This window comes from Lynx canadensis, chromosome B4, assembly GCF_007474595.2.
Source record: "Lynx canadensis isolate LIC74 chromosome B4, mLynCan4.pri.v2, whole genome shotgun sequence".
Classification (NCBI taxonomy): Eukaryota; Metazoa; Chordata; class Mammalia; order Carnivora; family Felidae; genus Lynx; species Lynx canadensis.
The window spans coordinates 37469640-37488002 of NC_044309.1; the positions used below are offsets into that span (position 1 = coordinate 37469640).

The 18363-nt window shown below is 50.5% G+C and overlaps 1 protein-coding gene across 2 annotated transcripts in view; it reads right to left on the reverse strand.

The window, feature by feature from the left end:
- Nucleotides 1–18363, reverse strand: part of IQSEC3 (IQ motif and Sec7 domain ArfGEF 3) — a 108372-nt gene that overhangs the window by 38397 nt on the left and 51612 nt on the right. Inside the window, exons 3-4 of one of the 2 annotated variants that reach the window (XM_030322638.1) lie at nt 13966–14245; nt 1199–2328 (exon numbers count right to left, since the gene is read on the reverse strand). In XM_030322638.1, coding sequence (XP_030178498.1) covers nt 1199–2328; nt 13966–14245 — 1410 coding nt within the window. Of the gene's footprint in view, nt 1–1198; nt 2329–13965; nt 14246–18363 lie in introns of those variants that run through there. The other variant, XM_032593895.1, reaches the window with a different exon arrangement.

Consider the following 18363-nt stretch of genomic DNA (forward strand, 5'->3'; position numbering starts at 1 on the left):
TGAGGGATCGCGGTATCTGTGTGCGTGTGAGCGTGCACACAGAAGTCGTGCTGTGGAGGTGTGAGGGTGGGGGCTGGGCTCACCAGGGGGCAGCCTGACTTGGAGGAAAGAACGAGGGACCAGCAGCCAGACCGGCCTGAAGCTCACCGGCTACGTCACCGTCACCATGTGCAACTCGCCTGACCTGTGTGAGCCTGTTTCTTTTCTATAAGATGGCACAGTAATGCTACCTGTAGATATTGTTCAGAAGTTAGCAAGATGTCTTATGCAAGGTGAGCCATGAACGGGCGCTATTCCCCTCCTCAAGCTTCTTGAGACCGGGGGATGCGTCCTACCCGTCTTTGTGGTCGCCGTGTCATGGCACTCAATAGATAACAGCTGAGTGAATAGATGCACGTCCGTGTGGCTGGAAGGGGTGTTCTATTTCCTGGCTCAGGGCTCTGAAGGAAGGGGTGAATGGAGGGTGGAGATGAGTGAACCTATACTCGAGGCTTCCATGGTAGCGACATGAGCTTGCCACCAGCTGCATACATTCTAGTTGCTAGGACAGTTTTGACTGGGTGTCTGGCTGGGGATGCCATTTTTCTGCTTCCGTTCTCCTGTTCTTTTTCTGTCCCCCCTCTGTTTGCTTCACCCCAGCTTCCTTGTCTCCCCCTTTTATCCACATCCCTCTCCTGCCTTTAATCTGTATTCCTTATTCTAGGTCGCTCCTCTCCCACCCCACTGGCCTTTGCTCACTGCCTCCTCGCCCATCCTCTCCTGTCTCCTTGACATCCTCCCCAGAAGATAATGCTGTTTCCCTAACTCCGTGTCCTACCTGAATGATTTCTGCTCAATCCTCATACGACCAGTACTATTATTCACTGAATACTGTATTTTCTTTTAAATTCTCTCGCTTTTCAAGTCCTAGCTTCATCGTAAGCAGTAATAGTGGTGAAAGCACGGGGCTCGATGTGTCGTTTTGTCCCTAATCCTTAAAATACATTTGTGACAATGAAAAATAGAACGTGTATTCCTACACAGTGTCTCAAGGAGCAGGCTGGGCACAAACGCCACGTGGTGGGGAGGGAACTGGGATGATGAGGACAATTACTTGGCTCCCTGCTCACCTTTACAGGTCCTCCCCCTCCGGCCCCCGCCCCCGCCTCTTCTTTGCGGCCCGGGAGTCCCTTGAGCTCCAGGGCGGGTGCTCACTCACATGTTGAAAAGGTTGAGGCCGATGCGATAGAGCCGTTTGCGCAGCGTGTCTGTGGAGAGCGTGGGCGACTTGCAGCTGGCGGGGTTCTCGCAGTGGTAGCGCGGCAGGCTCAGGATCATGGCCTGCAGGGCCTCCTTGGAGGCTGAGGCCGATGCTTCCGAGCCCGACTTGGCCGACTTGGTGGACGTGCTGCTGCTACTCAGCTGCTCCGAGTTGTCGCCGGCCTCGGCCTCCGTCTCCTTCCCCGCCTCCCCGGCCTCCTCCTCCTCTGCCTCTGCCTCCGAGACCGCTACCGCGGCCCCCTCCACCACGGCCTGGGCAGCCCCAGGTGGGTGCGCGCCCAAGGCGGCGCTGGCTCCGGCCTCTGCGCCGGTGTTCTCGGCGGGAGCACCCCCCTGACCCGTGGTGGGGGCCTCGGGGGGCTCCTGCCCCGGGGCTTCGCCCTGCTCCGCTTTGCCCGCAGCCGCGGGCTCTGCCGGGGCCTGGGCGGTCTGCGCGCCCAAGCAGTTGGCCACCGACAGAGCCGTGGCGGAGGAGACAGAGATGTTCTGGTTGGCGATCTGCACGGTGACGTCCCGGAAAGCCATCATGAGGGTGCTGCTGTGGCCCTGGGGCAGGCCGGCGACCTCGGCGGCCTCTTCCCCGGGCGCCGGGCGGGCGCTGTTGAGCTCCCGCATCTCGGCCTCCAGGCCGGGTGGCCCCGCGCCCGCGTGCAGGGCCTGGTGGAGTTGGTAAGCGCCGCTCTCTTGCAGGGAGCACATGGTCTTGAGGCTCCAGGTGCTCAGGGCGTCGTCGATGGACTTGGCCAGGGACTGCACCTGCTCGGTGAAGGAGTCCTCCAGCTCGGTGAGCGTGCCCGCGAAGGTGGGCGGCAGGGAGGGCGAGCGCACCAGCGGCAGCCCCATGAGGCCGTAGCCCTCCATGAGCGCCTTCTCGGCCGCCAGGCTCTCGGCCGTGGGCGCCCGCACCTTGCGCAGGGAGATCCGCCGCGGCAGGCGGCTCTCCAGGAGGGAGTTGCGGATCTTCTCAAAGTTCTTGCTGAGCTGGTACTGGCGGAAGGCGGTTTGGATGGTGCAAGCGGCGCGCCGGGACACAAGGTGGCCCCCGTACTTGTGTTCTAGCATTTCAATCTGCGAAAAGAACCAGAGAGGAAGAGCGCAGTTAGGACTGGGAGTCACCGACTAAGCTTTGGCGGGGCCCGGCAGTGCACAGCTGGCGGGTACGGAAGGGCCAAGTCTGAGCACTCCCAGCGTGTCATGGATACTTGCCAAGATTCCTAGAGAGGTAGGATGTGGGACTGGCTTCCAGGGATTGGCCATGTCCTGGGGGCAGGGGACAGGTGTGTTACTTCTGCCTGTTGTGGTGGTTACTTATTTTTTTTATTTACTTTTTTAAATGTTTATTTATTTTTGAGGGAGAGAGAGAGAGAGAGAGAGAGAGAGAGAGAACGCATGGGGAAAGCAGAGAGAGAGGGAGACAGGCCGAAGCTGCCTTCAGGCTCTGAGCTGTCAGCACAGAGCCTGAGGCGGGGCTCAAACTCATGAGCTGTGAGATCATGACCTGAGCCAAAGTCAAAGGCTTAACTGACTGAGCCACCCACGAGCCCCTGTGGTAGTCATTTTTAAATGCTCATATCAGAGATGCATATGGAAACACTTATGGGTGACACACAAGTTATCTTGAATTTGTATTAAAATACTTCATCAAAAAAATGGAACTGTTAGATGAAACAATGTTAATCGTAGTTATCTGGGAGTTTACTACAGTATTCTTTCTACTTGTGTGTACATTTAAAATAATAAAATAATACAAAATTAAAAATTAAAAAGAAATGCTAAAAAAAAAAAACCCCAACTCGCTGCTACACCTTGTTCACCTGCTTTCTTCCTCAGCATTCACATCAGTGCATTGCGGAAATCCCTGACCCTGGGATCATCATAACGGTTGGGACTGGGGTTTGATTAACGCTGTGTTCCTAGCACCCAGCCCTAGGGCTGGCACATAGTAGATGCTAACTAGATGAGATATGAGCGACCAATAATATTTCACCATGTTTCCCAGGGTCATGGAATGGGACAGATAGAAAGGCTAATTTTGTCCCTCAGTACCATGCTTCAACCTGCCTCCTGTTGAAGGAGGCTCACCAGGGACGGCAGCTGGAGTGACTGCCTCTCACAATGCCAACAATTTCCTGGGCTCCTTCCCTGTGGGTGCCCCCCACCGCTGGACCAGCAGAGGCACCCTTCTAGACCAGAAAATCTCATAGATACAACCCCAAACCCCAGGGATAATCCCAGGTAAAAGGAGATGACCTCAATCTTGCCTTCAGCTCTTCTGTCTTGCCATTCAGGGCCCTTCCCAACCCCAAACCTAGTGGCATTATGCTGTCTCTCTTCCCAAATCCAGCTGTCCTCTTGGAAGATAGTTGGGAAACTTCAGCTTATTGAGGTTTGAGTGGCCAGTAAGGCCTCCTGTATGACTCCCCTCAGAAGTGTTTGCATGTCACGAGATACAAGGCCTTAAGCAGAATGTCTTCATGATCCTCATATTAAAGGGCTTTCAAGATACTCTTAAAACTCACACCAAGTGTATTAGTTAGCTATAGCTGCATAACAAATTACCACAAGCTCAGCAGCTTAAAACAATACCCACTTATTTTTTCATAGTTCTGTACGTTAGTAGTCTGGGCATGGCTCATCTGGGTTCTGTGCTTGAGATCTCACCTGGAAGAAATCAAATGTCAGCTGGGACTGCAGTCTCACACAAGGTTCAGGGTCCTCTTTCAAGCTCATTGCTGTTGGCAGAGTTCAGTTTCCTGAGATTCTAAGACTGAGGTCCTCACTTACAGCTGCCTGCTGTTCCTGGCGACACAGTAGTTTGGCCATTCAGGGCCAACCAGAGGAGTGTCTCTGAGGCTTCACCTCCTTTTATTATTTTTTTTTTAATTTTTTTTCAACGTTTATTTATTTTTGGGACAGAGAGAGACAGAGCATGAACGGTGGAGGGGCAGAGAGAGAGGGAGACACAGAATCGGAAACAGGCTCCAGGCTCTGAGCCATCAGCCCAGAGCCTGACGCGGGGCTCGAACTCACGGACCACGAGATCGTGACCTGGCTGAAGTCGGACGCTTAACCGACTGCGCCACCCAGGCGCCCCTTCACCTCCTTTTAAAGGGTTCACCTGGTTAGGTCAGGCCACCCAGAATGATTTCCTTTGGATTTGGTCAAGGTCAACTGCATGGTAACCTAATGACAGAGTGATATCCTATTATATGCCCTAGTCCCATACCCACTCAAGGGAAGGGAACAATACAGGATGTGCACACCAGGGGGCAAGAATCTCAGAAAGGGGCATCAGGAATCTGGGGGACCATCAGAATTCTGCCTGTGGGGTTTTATCATGTACCCAGGATCTCCAGAGAAACATAGAAATTTCTGACATCTCAGAGGCATTTCATCACTGCTTTTGCAGAAATCATGTCAGAGGGGAGAGAGCTCAGCTCAGTCTCCCTGCAGAACCCTGCCAGGCTCCCTGAGGTCTGGAATGGAGATTGGCCTTGACTAGGCAGGAGAGCCCTCCAAGGGGGAAGTTATAGAGAGTGAGGGAAACTGACCACTTAACTTTCTCCTTCCGTCAATTTCTGTCACACTCTTATCCCTCCTCAAGTCCCATGAGAAACTGACACCAGGCAGGAATTCATATTTCTTTCCCAACTGGCCTATTCACATTTCAAGGGAAACCTTAGACCCAAAAGCATTCTCTTCAGGTTATGAGATGCCATTGGCAACAGAGGGAAGGTATGAAATCCCATTGCCTGAAATGTTTCCAGAATGGTAAAGATGTCCATCCCCCTGGCACAGTATCATCCTATCTGGAGGCAGAAGGCTGGCTGAACTAACCCTAGGAGACTTCTACTAGCCAATGTCCCCAGTGTCACCCAAGCAGAGAAGAAAACAAGATTTTAAATATCTTGAACCTGGTTCATCAAATCTTCCACTATACTGTAAGCCCCATGAAGGCAGAGACTTTGCCATGTTTACTGCTTTATCCCCAGTGCTTGGAGAATGCCCAGCACACAGGAGGCCTTCAAGGAATATTTATTGAATGGATTAAAGAATTAATTGCAAAGTTATCTTTGTGACTCTCAAAAACCACCCTAACTAACCCATAACTTTCTTTTCCTGGAGCGGATGCATTTCACTTGTGTTTCCAAACTCCACTGTGTCACTGGCCCCTTTCCACCTGCCTACAGACCCTCTCAGATCTCCCCAGGCTAAATCATAACTCCTCTTGACTCCCCAGCTCTGGGGCACTAGCCCAATATCTTTCTTTCTGTTTTCCACCAAACCTCTTGGAACACTAGTCTACACCCTCTGCCTCACTCCGTGAACAAATGGCGAATGGCTGATCCAAGTTTATATGCCCTGAGCCCCCAGCATCGGTCTTCTGCTCCCACTGGTTTTCTAAAATGACTCTTATGAAGGTAACCAGAGACCTTTCTTCATGAAACCTGAGGGTCCATCCTCAACCTTCCTCCTCTCTCTTTTCTGCAGCTCTTCGTATTTTTATCACCTTGAAACTTGGACCTCGGCTCTCATGACCCAGTCTACCTTGGTTTGCCTGCTTCCATACAGCACTTCCATCCTATATTCTGACCTCAAAATCCCTAAGCATGCCAGTTACAAGTCATATGAGTGCCATCTTCCATTCTGCAGAGACATTTGAATTATTTTCCCATGCACTTCTGGACATCTTCCATGACTTTTACATTGGAGGTCATTAGAGCAGCCTCCAGTAGCTGATAATTAACAACTAATTAAGAGGGAAACTATCTCCGGCAGAGCCTTTGTGGCAACTCTAAGTTGTCCTGCAGGCTAGTATCTTCTCACCTCTTGTGTGAGAACCTTGTCCACTATCATAACTTCACTGTACTTTAATCGGCTGATGAACAAGCCTTAGGGGAGATAATCAGCCCCAGATCTGCTTCTTCTCTGCTGGTTGGCCTTGGATAAGTTTCCTAACATCTCCAACTCTCAGTTTTCTTATCTGTTATGAAGCTAATCCTGCAGACTCTGTAGCTTGTTATGAGAATTGAATCATTTCATATGAACTTGTCACATAATCAGTGTGCAGTAAGTGGTAGCTATTCGATGACAATGATGATTCGGTGAATGACTCTCAAATTTCAATTCCTAGGCTTGATCCTAGATCCCTCTGTTCACCTATATAAAGCCACTGCCTTGCCCCACCTCCCCGAATCAGCTCTCGATGATTTATTTGCCTTACAGTATTTTGGCTGTTATGCTATCCAGTCTGGGAACCTTGTATTTGTCCATGCATCCTCCTTTGCCCACCCTCTGCATTTGTCAGCCTCCAAGCCTTTATTCCACCACCTGCCCCACCCCCAAAACCTTTTGCATCATCCTGACCTTTCCACCAAACTGTTGCCACATGGGGCTCTCTTCGACTCCCCACTTGGACCACCCTGGCAGCCTCCCCACTGCCTCCCTGCTCCCTTCTCACACCCACCCTCCATCCTACACTACATTACCCTGATGAAGGCTCTTGAGGAGCAGATGTGAATACAGACGTTCAGCTGCTTGAGAGCATTTCCCCAAATAAGTATATAAATGCTTCCTGCTGGCCTTCCGACCCTGAGCAATCTGGCCTCAGCCTACCTCCCGTTTTCTACTACTACACCAAGCCTCTGTACATGCTGGCTCGACCTCTGCTCCTCCCCCAGCCACACTAGGCTTCCCTGCTCTGAGAATTTGCTCAGCCTTGTCCCTCAGCCCATGATGTTCTCTCCTTTCTTCAGGACCTGCCTCAAATGGGCATCCTCTGTGAAGCCTCCTCAGTTCCCCAACCAGACAGGGATCTTACCACTTTAGGTGCCTGTGGAGAACGTTGTTTCTTACTTCTCTTGGATGCCCAGTTTTCTCCACTAATCTTTGTGATATTTAACTAACCTACCCTTCCTTCTCTCCACACCCCCTACCCTGACTCCAACAGAGCATCAGTTATTCGAGGCCCCTGATCCATGGACAGCACCTAGCCCAGAGCCTGGCAAGGACCAAGTGCTCACTATGATATTTTAATTCAGTTGTTGGATCTTCTCCATTTGTTCCAGTGCATTTAACACAACCATCTCCCATTTATTCCAGCCTCGTGCCTGCTGCAACCCCAGCCTGCACTGTCCCCCACTGTTTCTTTCCATCCTTCGCTGCCACCCTCCATGCTCTCTGATTTCCCATGGAATGTATCTTACAGGAAGGATGGTATTATCTGTCTCTACATTCTTGGTGCCCAGTGTTGAGCCAGAGCCATGGTTAGGGCTTAATAAATGTTTGCGGACATGAACTAAACTGAACTCTGTCCTATGTCCCAGGGGAAATAAAAATCTAGGTTCTCTTCCGGATCCGGGCTTGGAGTCAAATGCTCCATCCTCCCCCTCCCCCACAACTCTCTCAGACACATACATATACATTTCCCTCCCACAGAGCTCGGGAACTTGGCAGCGTCCCAGGTCAGTTCTGTCCACCCAGCCTGGCCCTCCCAACAACCCTAACCCTTTTCTTTCTTTTTTTTTTTTTTTAACGTTTATTTATTTTTGAGACAGAGAGAGACAGAGCATGAACGGGGGAGGGTCAGAGAGAGGGGGACACAGAATCCAAAACAGGCTCCAGGCTCTGAGCTGTCAGCACAGAGCCCGACGCAGGGCTCGAACTCACGGACCGCGAAATCATGACCCGAGCCGAAGTCGGCCGCCCAACCGACTGAGCCACCCAGACGCCCCTAACCCTTTTCTTAACCAAGGCCAGGTCAGAGAGCTAAGAGAGTTGGATATGGGGGGTGGGTGGTCCCCACAGTGGGGAGGGGTCTTTGGGCCCACAGGCCTAAGAACAGCTCATCTCACTTCTCCCTAAACCCCATGAATCATGGGTAATTGTAGCCTCGCTTCCTCCCAAGAGAGCAATCTCTCTGCTTCTGCCAGAAGAAGCTGTGGAGGGGGGCTCAGGGGGCTCTGTCTGCCTAACGAGCCTCTCAGTGTTAATTAGAACATGCTCCCTCTTTTCAGGTTGCTGCAGCAGCTGAGCCTGAGAAGGGCCGCTGAGAGATGGTCGCCAAGTCAGGGTGAGGGAGGAAGAGCAGCTAGCTGGGGGGCTGCAGTGCTGGGGAATGAGGGAGCCAGGCCAGGGTGGGGGTGGCTTTCACATGTGAGCAAGGATTTCCTCTGATCCAAGATTTCCCAGCTGAGAATGTTAAAGCATTACATGGAATGAGGCTGCAGAACTTGGCAAGGGAAGCCTTACATGAGGCTTAGGAGCAGACAGTCTAGGGTGGGGAGAGAGGAGCTTGGAGATGCTAAGGGCGGCCCCAAGGGAAGCCAGCCTGCACTGGGCAGGCTGTGAGCCCCGCGTCTTCCCTGTGTGCCCACCTCCCTGTCCAACTGTCCAAAATACAGCAAGCATTCAACACAGCAGGGCACTGAGGCCTGCCTAAGAGCAGGGCTGCTCTTGGGAACCTCTTCTGACTACAGCCAGCTAGGGGTAGGGGGTAGGACAGCTCAGCTACTCCTGGATCACAGAGACTGTCTCAGGTAGAGCTGCTGCGGGGAGCCTGATTTGAACCCCAGGTTGGGCTCCTTGCTGTCTCCAGTGCTCCCACAGAACCCTGTGCACTGCTTCCTTGGAACCTACCCCTTCACTGGGATGAGGAGGCTGTGGAAGACTCTGGATAAAATCAAGGACTGTGGAGTCCCAGTCTTGGCTGCACCAGGAATGCACACCTAGAGATGTGTCTTTGGGCAGGTTACTTAATATTGCTAAGCCGTGATTTTCTCATTCTTAAAATGGAGATAGTAGTAGTACCTAGCTCACTGGGATATTATGCAGGTCTGGGGAGATATTGCATGGCAAATGTCTGGCACATAGTTAATGCTATTAGTGCTAGCTAGTACTGGTTACGAGTCAGTGCCCATCTCTGGAATGAGCTCCCTGACAACTGTGCCTGTGTCTTTTGTATTGTGGTGTCCCAAGCCTTGCACAGAACAGCAATGCAATTCTGTTCCCTGAACCAGATGCAAGTGAACAGAAGGACTATCCCTGATGAGCATTGCCTTCACCATCATGCTCTGGGGGTTGGTCCTCAGGTGCCCTCCATGCCCTGGTGGGATTCTTGCCTTCAGAGGAGAAAGGAGCCTTAGATATTCCGGTACAATCCCTCATTTCACAAGTGAAGAAACTGAGACCCAGAGAATTGGAAACATGGCCACCCTAACCCTAACCCTAATCTCTTCCCTTGAAGGTATCCCCTGGTGAGGCTGGACCCTGAGGCTTAGGTATGGGAGATCTGTTGTGGAAGGGTCTGCTCTCCAAAAAGAGAACATGGTTTCCACCCAGGACCTGACTTGGGTGGGGGGCAGGGCCTGGATGCTACTGACCGTAGCTGCATGGTCCCCTGGCTTGGACAGCATACACAGTGATGCCATTTGGACAACCCACATGAGCTCCAGTGGGCTGTTCCTCAACGGTGGCACAGAACAGGATACAAACTCCCTAGAGAACCTGAATGAATTTGGAAACCACTCGGGTGCCCTATGTATCCTTGCCACACTGCTTTTCTAAAGGATCCTCCAAAGGAATCTACATGCTCCCTCCTTGTCCCCCTAGGTTGTAGCCCTGGGCTCACTGTGAGATGAAGTGAGGGAGCTGAGGGCAGAGGGAATGGAGGATGGAAAAGCTGTCCCAGAGAAGCTGGCACTTCTTCCCACTGTGATTGTGGGGCAAGGCCCTAGGGGCTGGGAGAACAGGGAAACCCAGAGGCGGGTTTCGTTCTTTCTTTCTTTCTTTTTCTCATGTGTTCCTCCAGTACAGAGCATGTCCTAGGCACCAGGGACTGTGCTGTGTGGGGAAACAAAGGTGAACAAGAGTAGCATCATCACCTAACACAGAACCCTAGGGAGTGCTCACTCCTCACACAGACCATGAAGTAACTGGCCCCTCCGAAGGTGTTCTGTGCACAATCCGCTCAACTGTGCGACAGCCCTGAGAATGACATAGTCCTTGCCTGTACGAGTGGGACAGCTACCAGATGGCATGGAGGCAGCAGTGGAGCACGCAGTGAAAGCACACACCCAGGCTTGGGGATGCTGACCTGAGACATGAAGTATGAGTAGAGATCACCCAGGTGAAGTGTGATGGGGGACAGGTGGTGAGTATTCCCAGCAGAAGAAATAAAATATGGCAAGGCCCAGAGGCAAACCATAGCACAGAGATCTGGAGAAAGGTGAGTGGGGATGGCAGGAACCCTGCGTGGCAGTGGGGCAGGATGTGGGGTTGTGTCAGGTGGTAGAAGAACCAGGAAAAATCTGTCCTACACACAGTGAGGAGCCATGGAAGGCTTTCACACAGCAAAATACCATCATCTGATGTGCTGTCTATAAAGAGGGCTCAGCTACAGGGTGGAGATCAGGTTAGGAGAGGCACAGCTCCAAGTAGGGGAACCTGTGGGGGTTTCTCCAGGGGCTCAGGTGAGAAGTGATGGTGGCCTAGCCTGGGGTGGGGGCAGTGGGGTTAGCAGGAGAGGGTGGAATTTGGGAAATAGTTAAGAAGTAGCATCAGTGGGCTTGGGGATGGAGCAGATCTGGGGTGGGGGAGGGGTGTGGGGACAGAAAGGAACCACAGGCAGTGCCTGAGATTCTGGACTGGCTGATGGAGCAGGCCTGGCAGGTTGGTGGACTAGGGAGATAATGATTGCCCAAGATCTTTCTAGTGTAAGTACTATAGGATTTGCACAACTGGTGGAGATGACAGAATCAGATATTAAATCCTAGATCTTAAAGAAACCTATAGCAAAGTCAGGTCCGGGACCCAGGCTTCATTTGCCTCTCCCCCTTCAGGTCACTAACTTAGTATTTTCCCCTTTCCATCCCTGAGCATATCTTCTTCATGCCAGGGACAGTGTCAGGCATGATATAATGATGGGGATATAATGATGAATGAGTCATGGGCCCAGCCTTCTAGGAGGAGTCAAGTCAACAGGGAATGATGATACAGGGCTGAAGGGCGATGACAGTACCCCCTGGGTACTAGGGGATTTCTGGGAAGGGGCATCCAATGCAGCCTTGGGAGGGCAGGGAAAGCTGCCAGGGAGGAGGAGGGAGAACAAATTGAGGCCGAGTGCCAAGTGAGGGGGGGAGCAGGAACGTTAGTGGTAGAGGCACAGAGAATAGCGTGTATGAAGCCCCAAAGAGTTAAGAGACAACTGAGGCCTGGAGAACCTAAGCAACTTGTTCAAGATCACACAGTTCATTTGCAGAAGAGACAGGAGTTGAGCTCAGTCTCTTATAAACGTGTGTCGTGTTTTTAATCACTTTTCTCTAGCCCCCTCACTTTTTGCCCTCTTCCTTCTGTCCCCAGCCTATGCTTGGCCTAGAGAGATACATGAGCCAGAGGAGATGCGCTATTCCCTGAAGCTGCATTCACTCAGCATAAAGGTGCCTGTCACACCCTCAACTTCCCCCCCCCCACCCCTGCTGGCTTGACATGCAAACCCATCTCTCAGAATGGTGTCTACTATAAAAAGGCCCATGATGCCAATCAGAAGCCTGTATCGCTCTCCATATGCCACCTAGTCAGTCAGAATTAAACTAACTCTCCTGCCTAAGCTGAAGTACAGGTTTCTTTTGGTATTAGTCACCGGATATTCATTAAATTGCACTGCAATTTTTTGGGGGGCAAGTAGGGAGCACTTTTTTCTCTTTGTTACCCCACTCTCTTATTGCTTTGCACATCATAGTTATTCAAAAATTATTCACTCAGAGGGCTCTTACTATGTTCAAGAAACTCTGCTAGATGCTGGGGGAAGGGTACAAAGATGGGTAAGACATGATCTCTGTCCTCAAGGAGCATAGTCATGTGGAATTGAGAATACTTCTTATCTGGGCCAACTGACCACCCACATCACACTGTAGTGTTCCAGATGGACTGTCTTCTAGCCCCTGCCTGGGCATTCCCGGTAACACAGAACTCACTACCTCACAAGCAGGACTTTCTATATTTTTAACAGCTCTAATTGTTAATTGAGCTAAAAGCTTCCTTTTCTGTAGCTTTCATACGTTAGTACCACTATTTTTGACTGGAATGATAGAAAATATATCAAATCCGTTTTTCACATGCCAGCTCTTCCATATTTAAAACTTGTTTTCACGTCTACAATTTCTCCATATGACTCCAGCCAATCCTATTTTCCTTCTTAGGAGAACCTTGGAATCCTCACGATTCTTACTTCTGTCTTAAATGAAGCCCCAAGAACCAAGGGCAGGCTCCAGACAGGCCCTGACCAGAAACCAGTGTGGGGCTCCAGCCAGCTGCTCCCCTATACTGAGGCTTATCCACCCTCCTGTGAAGGCTGCTATACTCACTTCTCTGGCAGCCATTTCACTGGTTATTGATTCATCTTGAGCTTACAGTCAACCGAAGCCACAAGTTCTCTCTCCCAGGACCAAGCCTGCCTATCTTATACTAATGCTGTGGGCTTTTCAAAGCTGAGAGCAGAACTTTAGCTCTTTCCCTGTTTCATTTAGACTTTTTCATTTAAATCTTTATGTCTGGATGAGATTTCTACAAAATCTTGGATTCTATCACCAAGGTATTAGCTGTTCCCTTTAGCTTTATGTCACTAGAAAGTAGTGCCTTGTCAAAAATGGTTGAACAGGACCAAGGACAGTGCACCGCTCAAGGCACCAGGAAACGGCATGGATGGAAAAACCAACGTTTTTTGAGAATTCTGTTTGAAAACAACCCACCTGACTATATTGTCATCCGATTCACTTCCTATCTTGTCCACATATATATCATGGGAGATTTTGTTAAATACTTTACTGAAAACCAGATGTTCCACCTCCAGCCGACCTTGATGCTGAAGGAAAGAAATGAAGTTGGTTTGGCCTGATTCAGTCTTAGGGACCTTTCTACTAGCTTTCCTTCCCCAAACTCACTTTGTCCATGGAGTTAAAGAATGTTTCTTTAAAACCTACACATTTGGAGATGATTCAAGGTCTAATTCCCAATTTCGAACCAGTGCCCAGAGTGCTTAACTGGCATTCCCAGTCACAGACTTAACTAGAGCAAGACCAAGGGGTGGATCCTATGTCTATGGCTCCAAGTTCAATGTTCTTTCTTAACAAAATTCAGTCATGATATATTTCCCTAAGCATATGCACATGAGTACACACACACACACACACACACACACACACAAATGGAATTTGTTCTCCAATAGGGGACTTTGGTTTATCTTGGGAATCCTCAGTCTACCCAGAGGAGACCACCATCTTTGCATCTCATTTGAACCTAAGTGTGCCTACACATGGGGCTTGCTCCTTGGGTGGACATGTGAGTGGGCTATCTCTTCTAAGCAGCAGTGGAGGTAGGGGCTTCCCCAGAGAACAGTGGGCCACCTGCCTAGACATTTGTGAGGGCAATTTAGGCATCCTGCACATGGCAAGAGGAGCAGACCTCTGGACACGCTGCCTAAGGGACAGGCATTGCAAGGGTGTGGCCCAGGCCCTGTTGAGGCTGCTTGCCTGACAAACTGGGCTACAGGGATGGGCAGAACACTTAGCTCAATTTGGAAAACTAGTGGCAAAAGAGGCGTGCCTACAGCACAGCAGAGGTGGGCCCAAGTGGGGAGATACCCTGGATAGCCCCCGAAGGCAGGGCCCCTTCACCACCCTCCCCGCCCCCCTTGGAGGCCCTGGGTACCTGTTTATTCTTTAGGTCAAGGGAGAGCTCGTAATCGGAGGCGTTAGGGGCGTGGGAGCAGAGCGCCGTCGCCAAGGCAGGCTGCTGCCGGCCGGGGGAGGCCGCGCGGTGGGAGCCAGCCCTCGGGGAGGCACCCCCCGCCCCCGGCCGCTCCTCCTCCTCCTGCAGCTCCTGGGCTTGAGCCTTCGGGGCATGGGCACTGGGTCTGCCGGCTGCCACCGCCGCCGCTGCCACCACGGAGTCCTCCATGCCCCCACCGGCCTGGGCACAGGAGCCATCGCTGTGAACAAAAGGCAACGGTGCTCGGTTGGGGGGGGAGCGGGACAGGGTGCATGTGGGTGCGGGGTGAGGAGAGAGACTGGGCACTCTGGCCTGGCCTTTCAGGCAGCGATGGGCCTTCCTAGTGGTGGGGGCTTGGGGGTGCCTCCTGAAGTCACCTCTAGGGAGGGGCTACCTTGGCAGGGAAGAGCTTCAGGCAAGGAAGAGAGCCTGAATTTGGAGAGGGTATCCCAGGCAGAGGAAAGGAGCAGCTATGATCAGAGCTCATGAACCTCTGCTTGCTTAGAACCTCTGCTCTGCAGTAGAGCAGAGTAGGTAGGAGTAGACTTCCTGGGTTGGAATCTGGACTCTGACTCTTATTAGTTATGGGAACCTGAACAGGCTGCTTAACCTCATTGTACCTCTGTTTTCCCATCTATAAAATGGTCACAGTAATAGTACCTCCTTCATAAGGATGTTGGAAGGCTTACATTAGCTAAAGTTAAGACAGTGCCTGGCTCAGGGTCCTTGCTAAATATAAGTGTTAACTATCATCATTATCAGTGGTCTGGTTCCCTGGCCAGTGGCTTAGGCAGCTGGAAAGAAGCTGATCCACACACTGAACCAGCTCCATCTTTATGCTGCCCAAATGACTGTGGGGAAGGAGTGATGCTTACAGGCCTGGTCTGAGCATAAAGCCCCTCCAGGCCAGGCGGACACCAGCTTTTTAGGACTGGGTCTGTGAAGAGAAGGGTGGTTGCCCTGCTGGGTCTAGGGGAAGATCTGTCTTTGGCTCCTGGCCTCTCCTCCCCTCCCATGGAGCCCCAGGAGGCTGAGCCATAGCTGCTGCCCACCTCCTTACCCTGAGGAGATACCTGCTAACTGGAGCCGTCATACCCCAGCCTGCCCTGGGGAATTAATACACTCAGGTTGCTCCCCTCCCTGGCCAGTCTCCTAGTTCCATCCCTCCCTCAAGGCCAAGTGCTAAGTCACCTGTCCATGAAGCTTTCCCAAGCAACTCCAGCTTTGACTGCTCCGTCTGCTAGCACGCTAGGAGCTGCACTTAGAGAGTCTATCTCTATTTCCCAGGAGCAGAAGCATCGTGGCTACAGCATGGGCTCAAATCCATACTCTACCACCATGTGGCTTCAGTTAAGTTGCTTTTCCTCTGAGCCCATCTCTGGCTTCCTCATTTGTATGGTGGAGGTACTAGTACCTATTTTATCAGGTTATGGTGAGGGCAGAGGAGTCAGTATATATAAGGTGTTTAGCACACTGCCTGGCACAGAGTAAGTGCTCAGTCAGTGTTAACTCATGTCCCCCATCTATCGCCTCTTAGAGTCCAGGACCTATATTCTATTTTATCCCTGCTCCCCAGTTAATGCTGGGCAGATGATCAGTGCTCAGTTAATACTTGTTGATGGATGAATTGAAGGGAGAGCAAGAGTCAAGGGACAGCAGACAGAGATAGAAGATCAGGACTAGAAGGGACCCTAATGTCACCTAGTCCAGCCCTCCAATCTCCCTTTCTTATAGAAGGTGGGGTGACCTGGTTCCAAAAGCCAGGCAATACTTAGGGGTTTTTTTTGCTCTATAGTTTTGCCTCCATGTAAGGTGCCCCCAAATCAACAGGCAGAAAAGAGACCTCTTCGTGTTGCTTTCACCCAACTTTGGAGCCTCCTGGTACTAGAATAACCAAGGATGAGTGGCGAACCCTTCCACTCAATCTCCATCTATCCTCCCCATACTCCTGGCCTCATTGCTCCCATAAAGGAGAGTACATTGGCTGGCCCTAGCAACAAGGAGCCCCAAACTCCCTAAGGAAACCCTCTATATGCATGATTCTTTCCTCCATCACTTTCTGTATGGCCATTAATCGAGTTGTATAGTTGGATGAGCTCTAGTTATCTGATATGGTTTTTTTTTTCACCAGTTTTCACTGGTTGAAGATCTGACTGCAACTCATCTTGTCATAAGACTTACCCATTCTTCCCATAGGGCACACAGATATAGCCCTTCCCTCTCCTATCACAACCTGCCTCCAGGGCCTGGGGGCACCATTCAGTGTCATACATACATCTCTTCTCCAGACTGTTCTTGGTGCTAATGCCCAAGCCTCTTCACCCTAAAAGGTTTTCCAGAATCTTTAGAGAACTGGTGGCTACTCAGGACTACAAACACCTTTAAAAATAGCCCTATGCTTTCTTTTACTGTGGGAGTCTACTTGGCAAGAGGTTCTGGGGAAGTTGATGCCCCCTAATAACAATACTCAACCAGTGATGATGAAGGCAGGTGAATAAATACTCTGACCTCTCATCCCTTGAGCAGAATAACTCCAAAGCACATTCCATGCCATCTCCCAAAAATGCCCAGTGGCCAAAGTCATGACCTGATCATTAATGAACATGTATTGGCTTCCTTCTCTTCTGTGTCTCATCCCCCACCCCCACACTGGCACTTCTTGGAGTCATCTTATCCCAAATAAACTACTTGTGTTAAACCAAAACAGATTTTAAAAATAGCCTTCTTTGTGGTCCACCCCTCTGAATATAGTCAGACTCCAAGGCCTTGTCTCCTGAACTCATTCATAGTGCCTGGGAGTTAGGAGACCCCTCACTGTCATCTCTAGCACATGCACATGCACATGCATGCATGCACGCACACACACACACACACACACACACATCCCAACACACACACAGACACACACACACACACACCAACGCATACACTGATGCATACATAATGCTTCTAACTAGCTCTGTGGCTTGGGTAATTTGTTCATCCTTCTGTGTCAGTTTTCCTTACTTGTCACATGATGAGAACTTACTTATCTCTAAGCTTGGAATTCTGGAAGCTTGGATTCCAGTGTCAAAGCCAGTACACCAAGGCCCACCAGCCCCAAGGTTCCAGACTGTCTGGCTGATGGAACCAACTCTGCCTTTGCCCACCTCTATGCAAAGGGATCTGAGAGACTATGACACACCCCTCAATCCGAGTATATGATGAAAAGTATTAGAAAGAGGACTTTGTCCTTGCCTTCCCTCCTTAGACTTCTCCACTCACTTGTGTGGTATAAAGTAGCTATGGGAGACTCAGAACTAATGTCATCAATATGGCAAAGTTTAAGATTATACAGTACAGAGAAAAGAACATGGGCTTTGGTGTCAGGAAAACCTGGGTTAGAATCCTCTTTCTGCTACTTACTATGTGAACTTGGGCAAGTTGCCTAACCTCCTTGTGCCTCTATTTCCACAAAACAGGCATCCTAACTCCTTTGCAAGGTTGCTGTGAGGAATAAATATAGCTTGCAAAGAACTTAGTACAGTGCCTGGCACACAGTAGTCCTTGATAAATGATGACCACAGTGGTGGCAGTATTTGGAGCTGGAAACCTACAGCATGGAGTCTCAAAGGAATTCCCAGAAAAACAGCATGGAGAATTTCTATGTGGAAGGAGAAGGGGTTCTCAACATTTAGCCCTCTTCAACCTTCACAAAACAAACAGTAAGGTTTTTCCATCATAGCTCATGTTCCCAGACCTCCAGACTAACTCCCATGGTCTTTAGGGAGAGAAGCAAAGGCAAATTGGCTTACAGAGACTTCCTCCCACCCTTGTTCTCCACCTACTGGAGCAACAACACTTTGAAGGACCTTGGTGTTGGGGATCACAAATCATGGGATCCATCACCTCTGATGAATCCATACACATCTACCACCTACAGGAAGTCTCCTTGGCTGTACCAGTCACAATATGAGGTATGCCCTAGGCAGACATTTGTCCAATGCTCCTTGTGTGGATCTGTGTTGTAGTCACTTTTCAGGGAGCTGTACAGGCCTGAGTACTTAAAACTTCTCATCAAAAGAATGTTCCCAGCCTCTCTTTCCCTCTCTGTACCCCATCTATAAAAATGGGCCAGTGAAAGAGTTTAGAATATTCATCCTAGCTGTTGCAGCTAGAAGGCCATATACTTCAACTTAGAGATCATCTACTTCAATCCCAGTCTCTTATGGAACCGTAAGCCCATTGTTCCAATGTCCAGAACATCACACTTTGCAAGACACAGGCTGTGCCCCCTTGAGTGTCTAGAGTTTACTGGGCTGACCTGATATCATGAAGCTGCTGTCCCCAGTGGGTCAG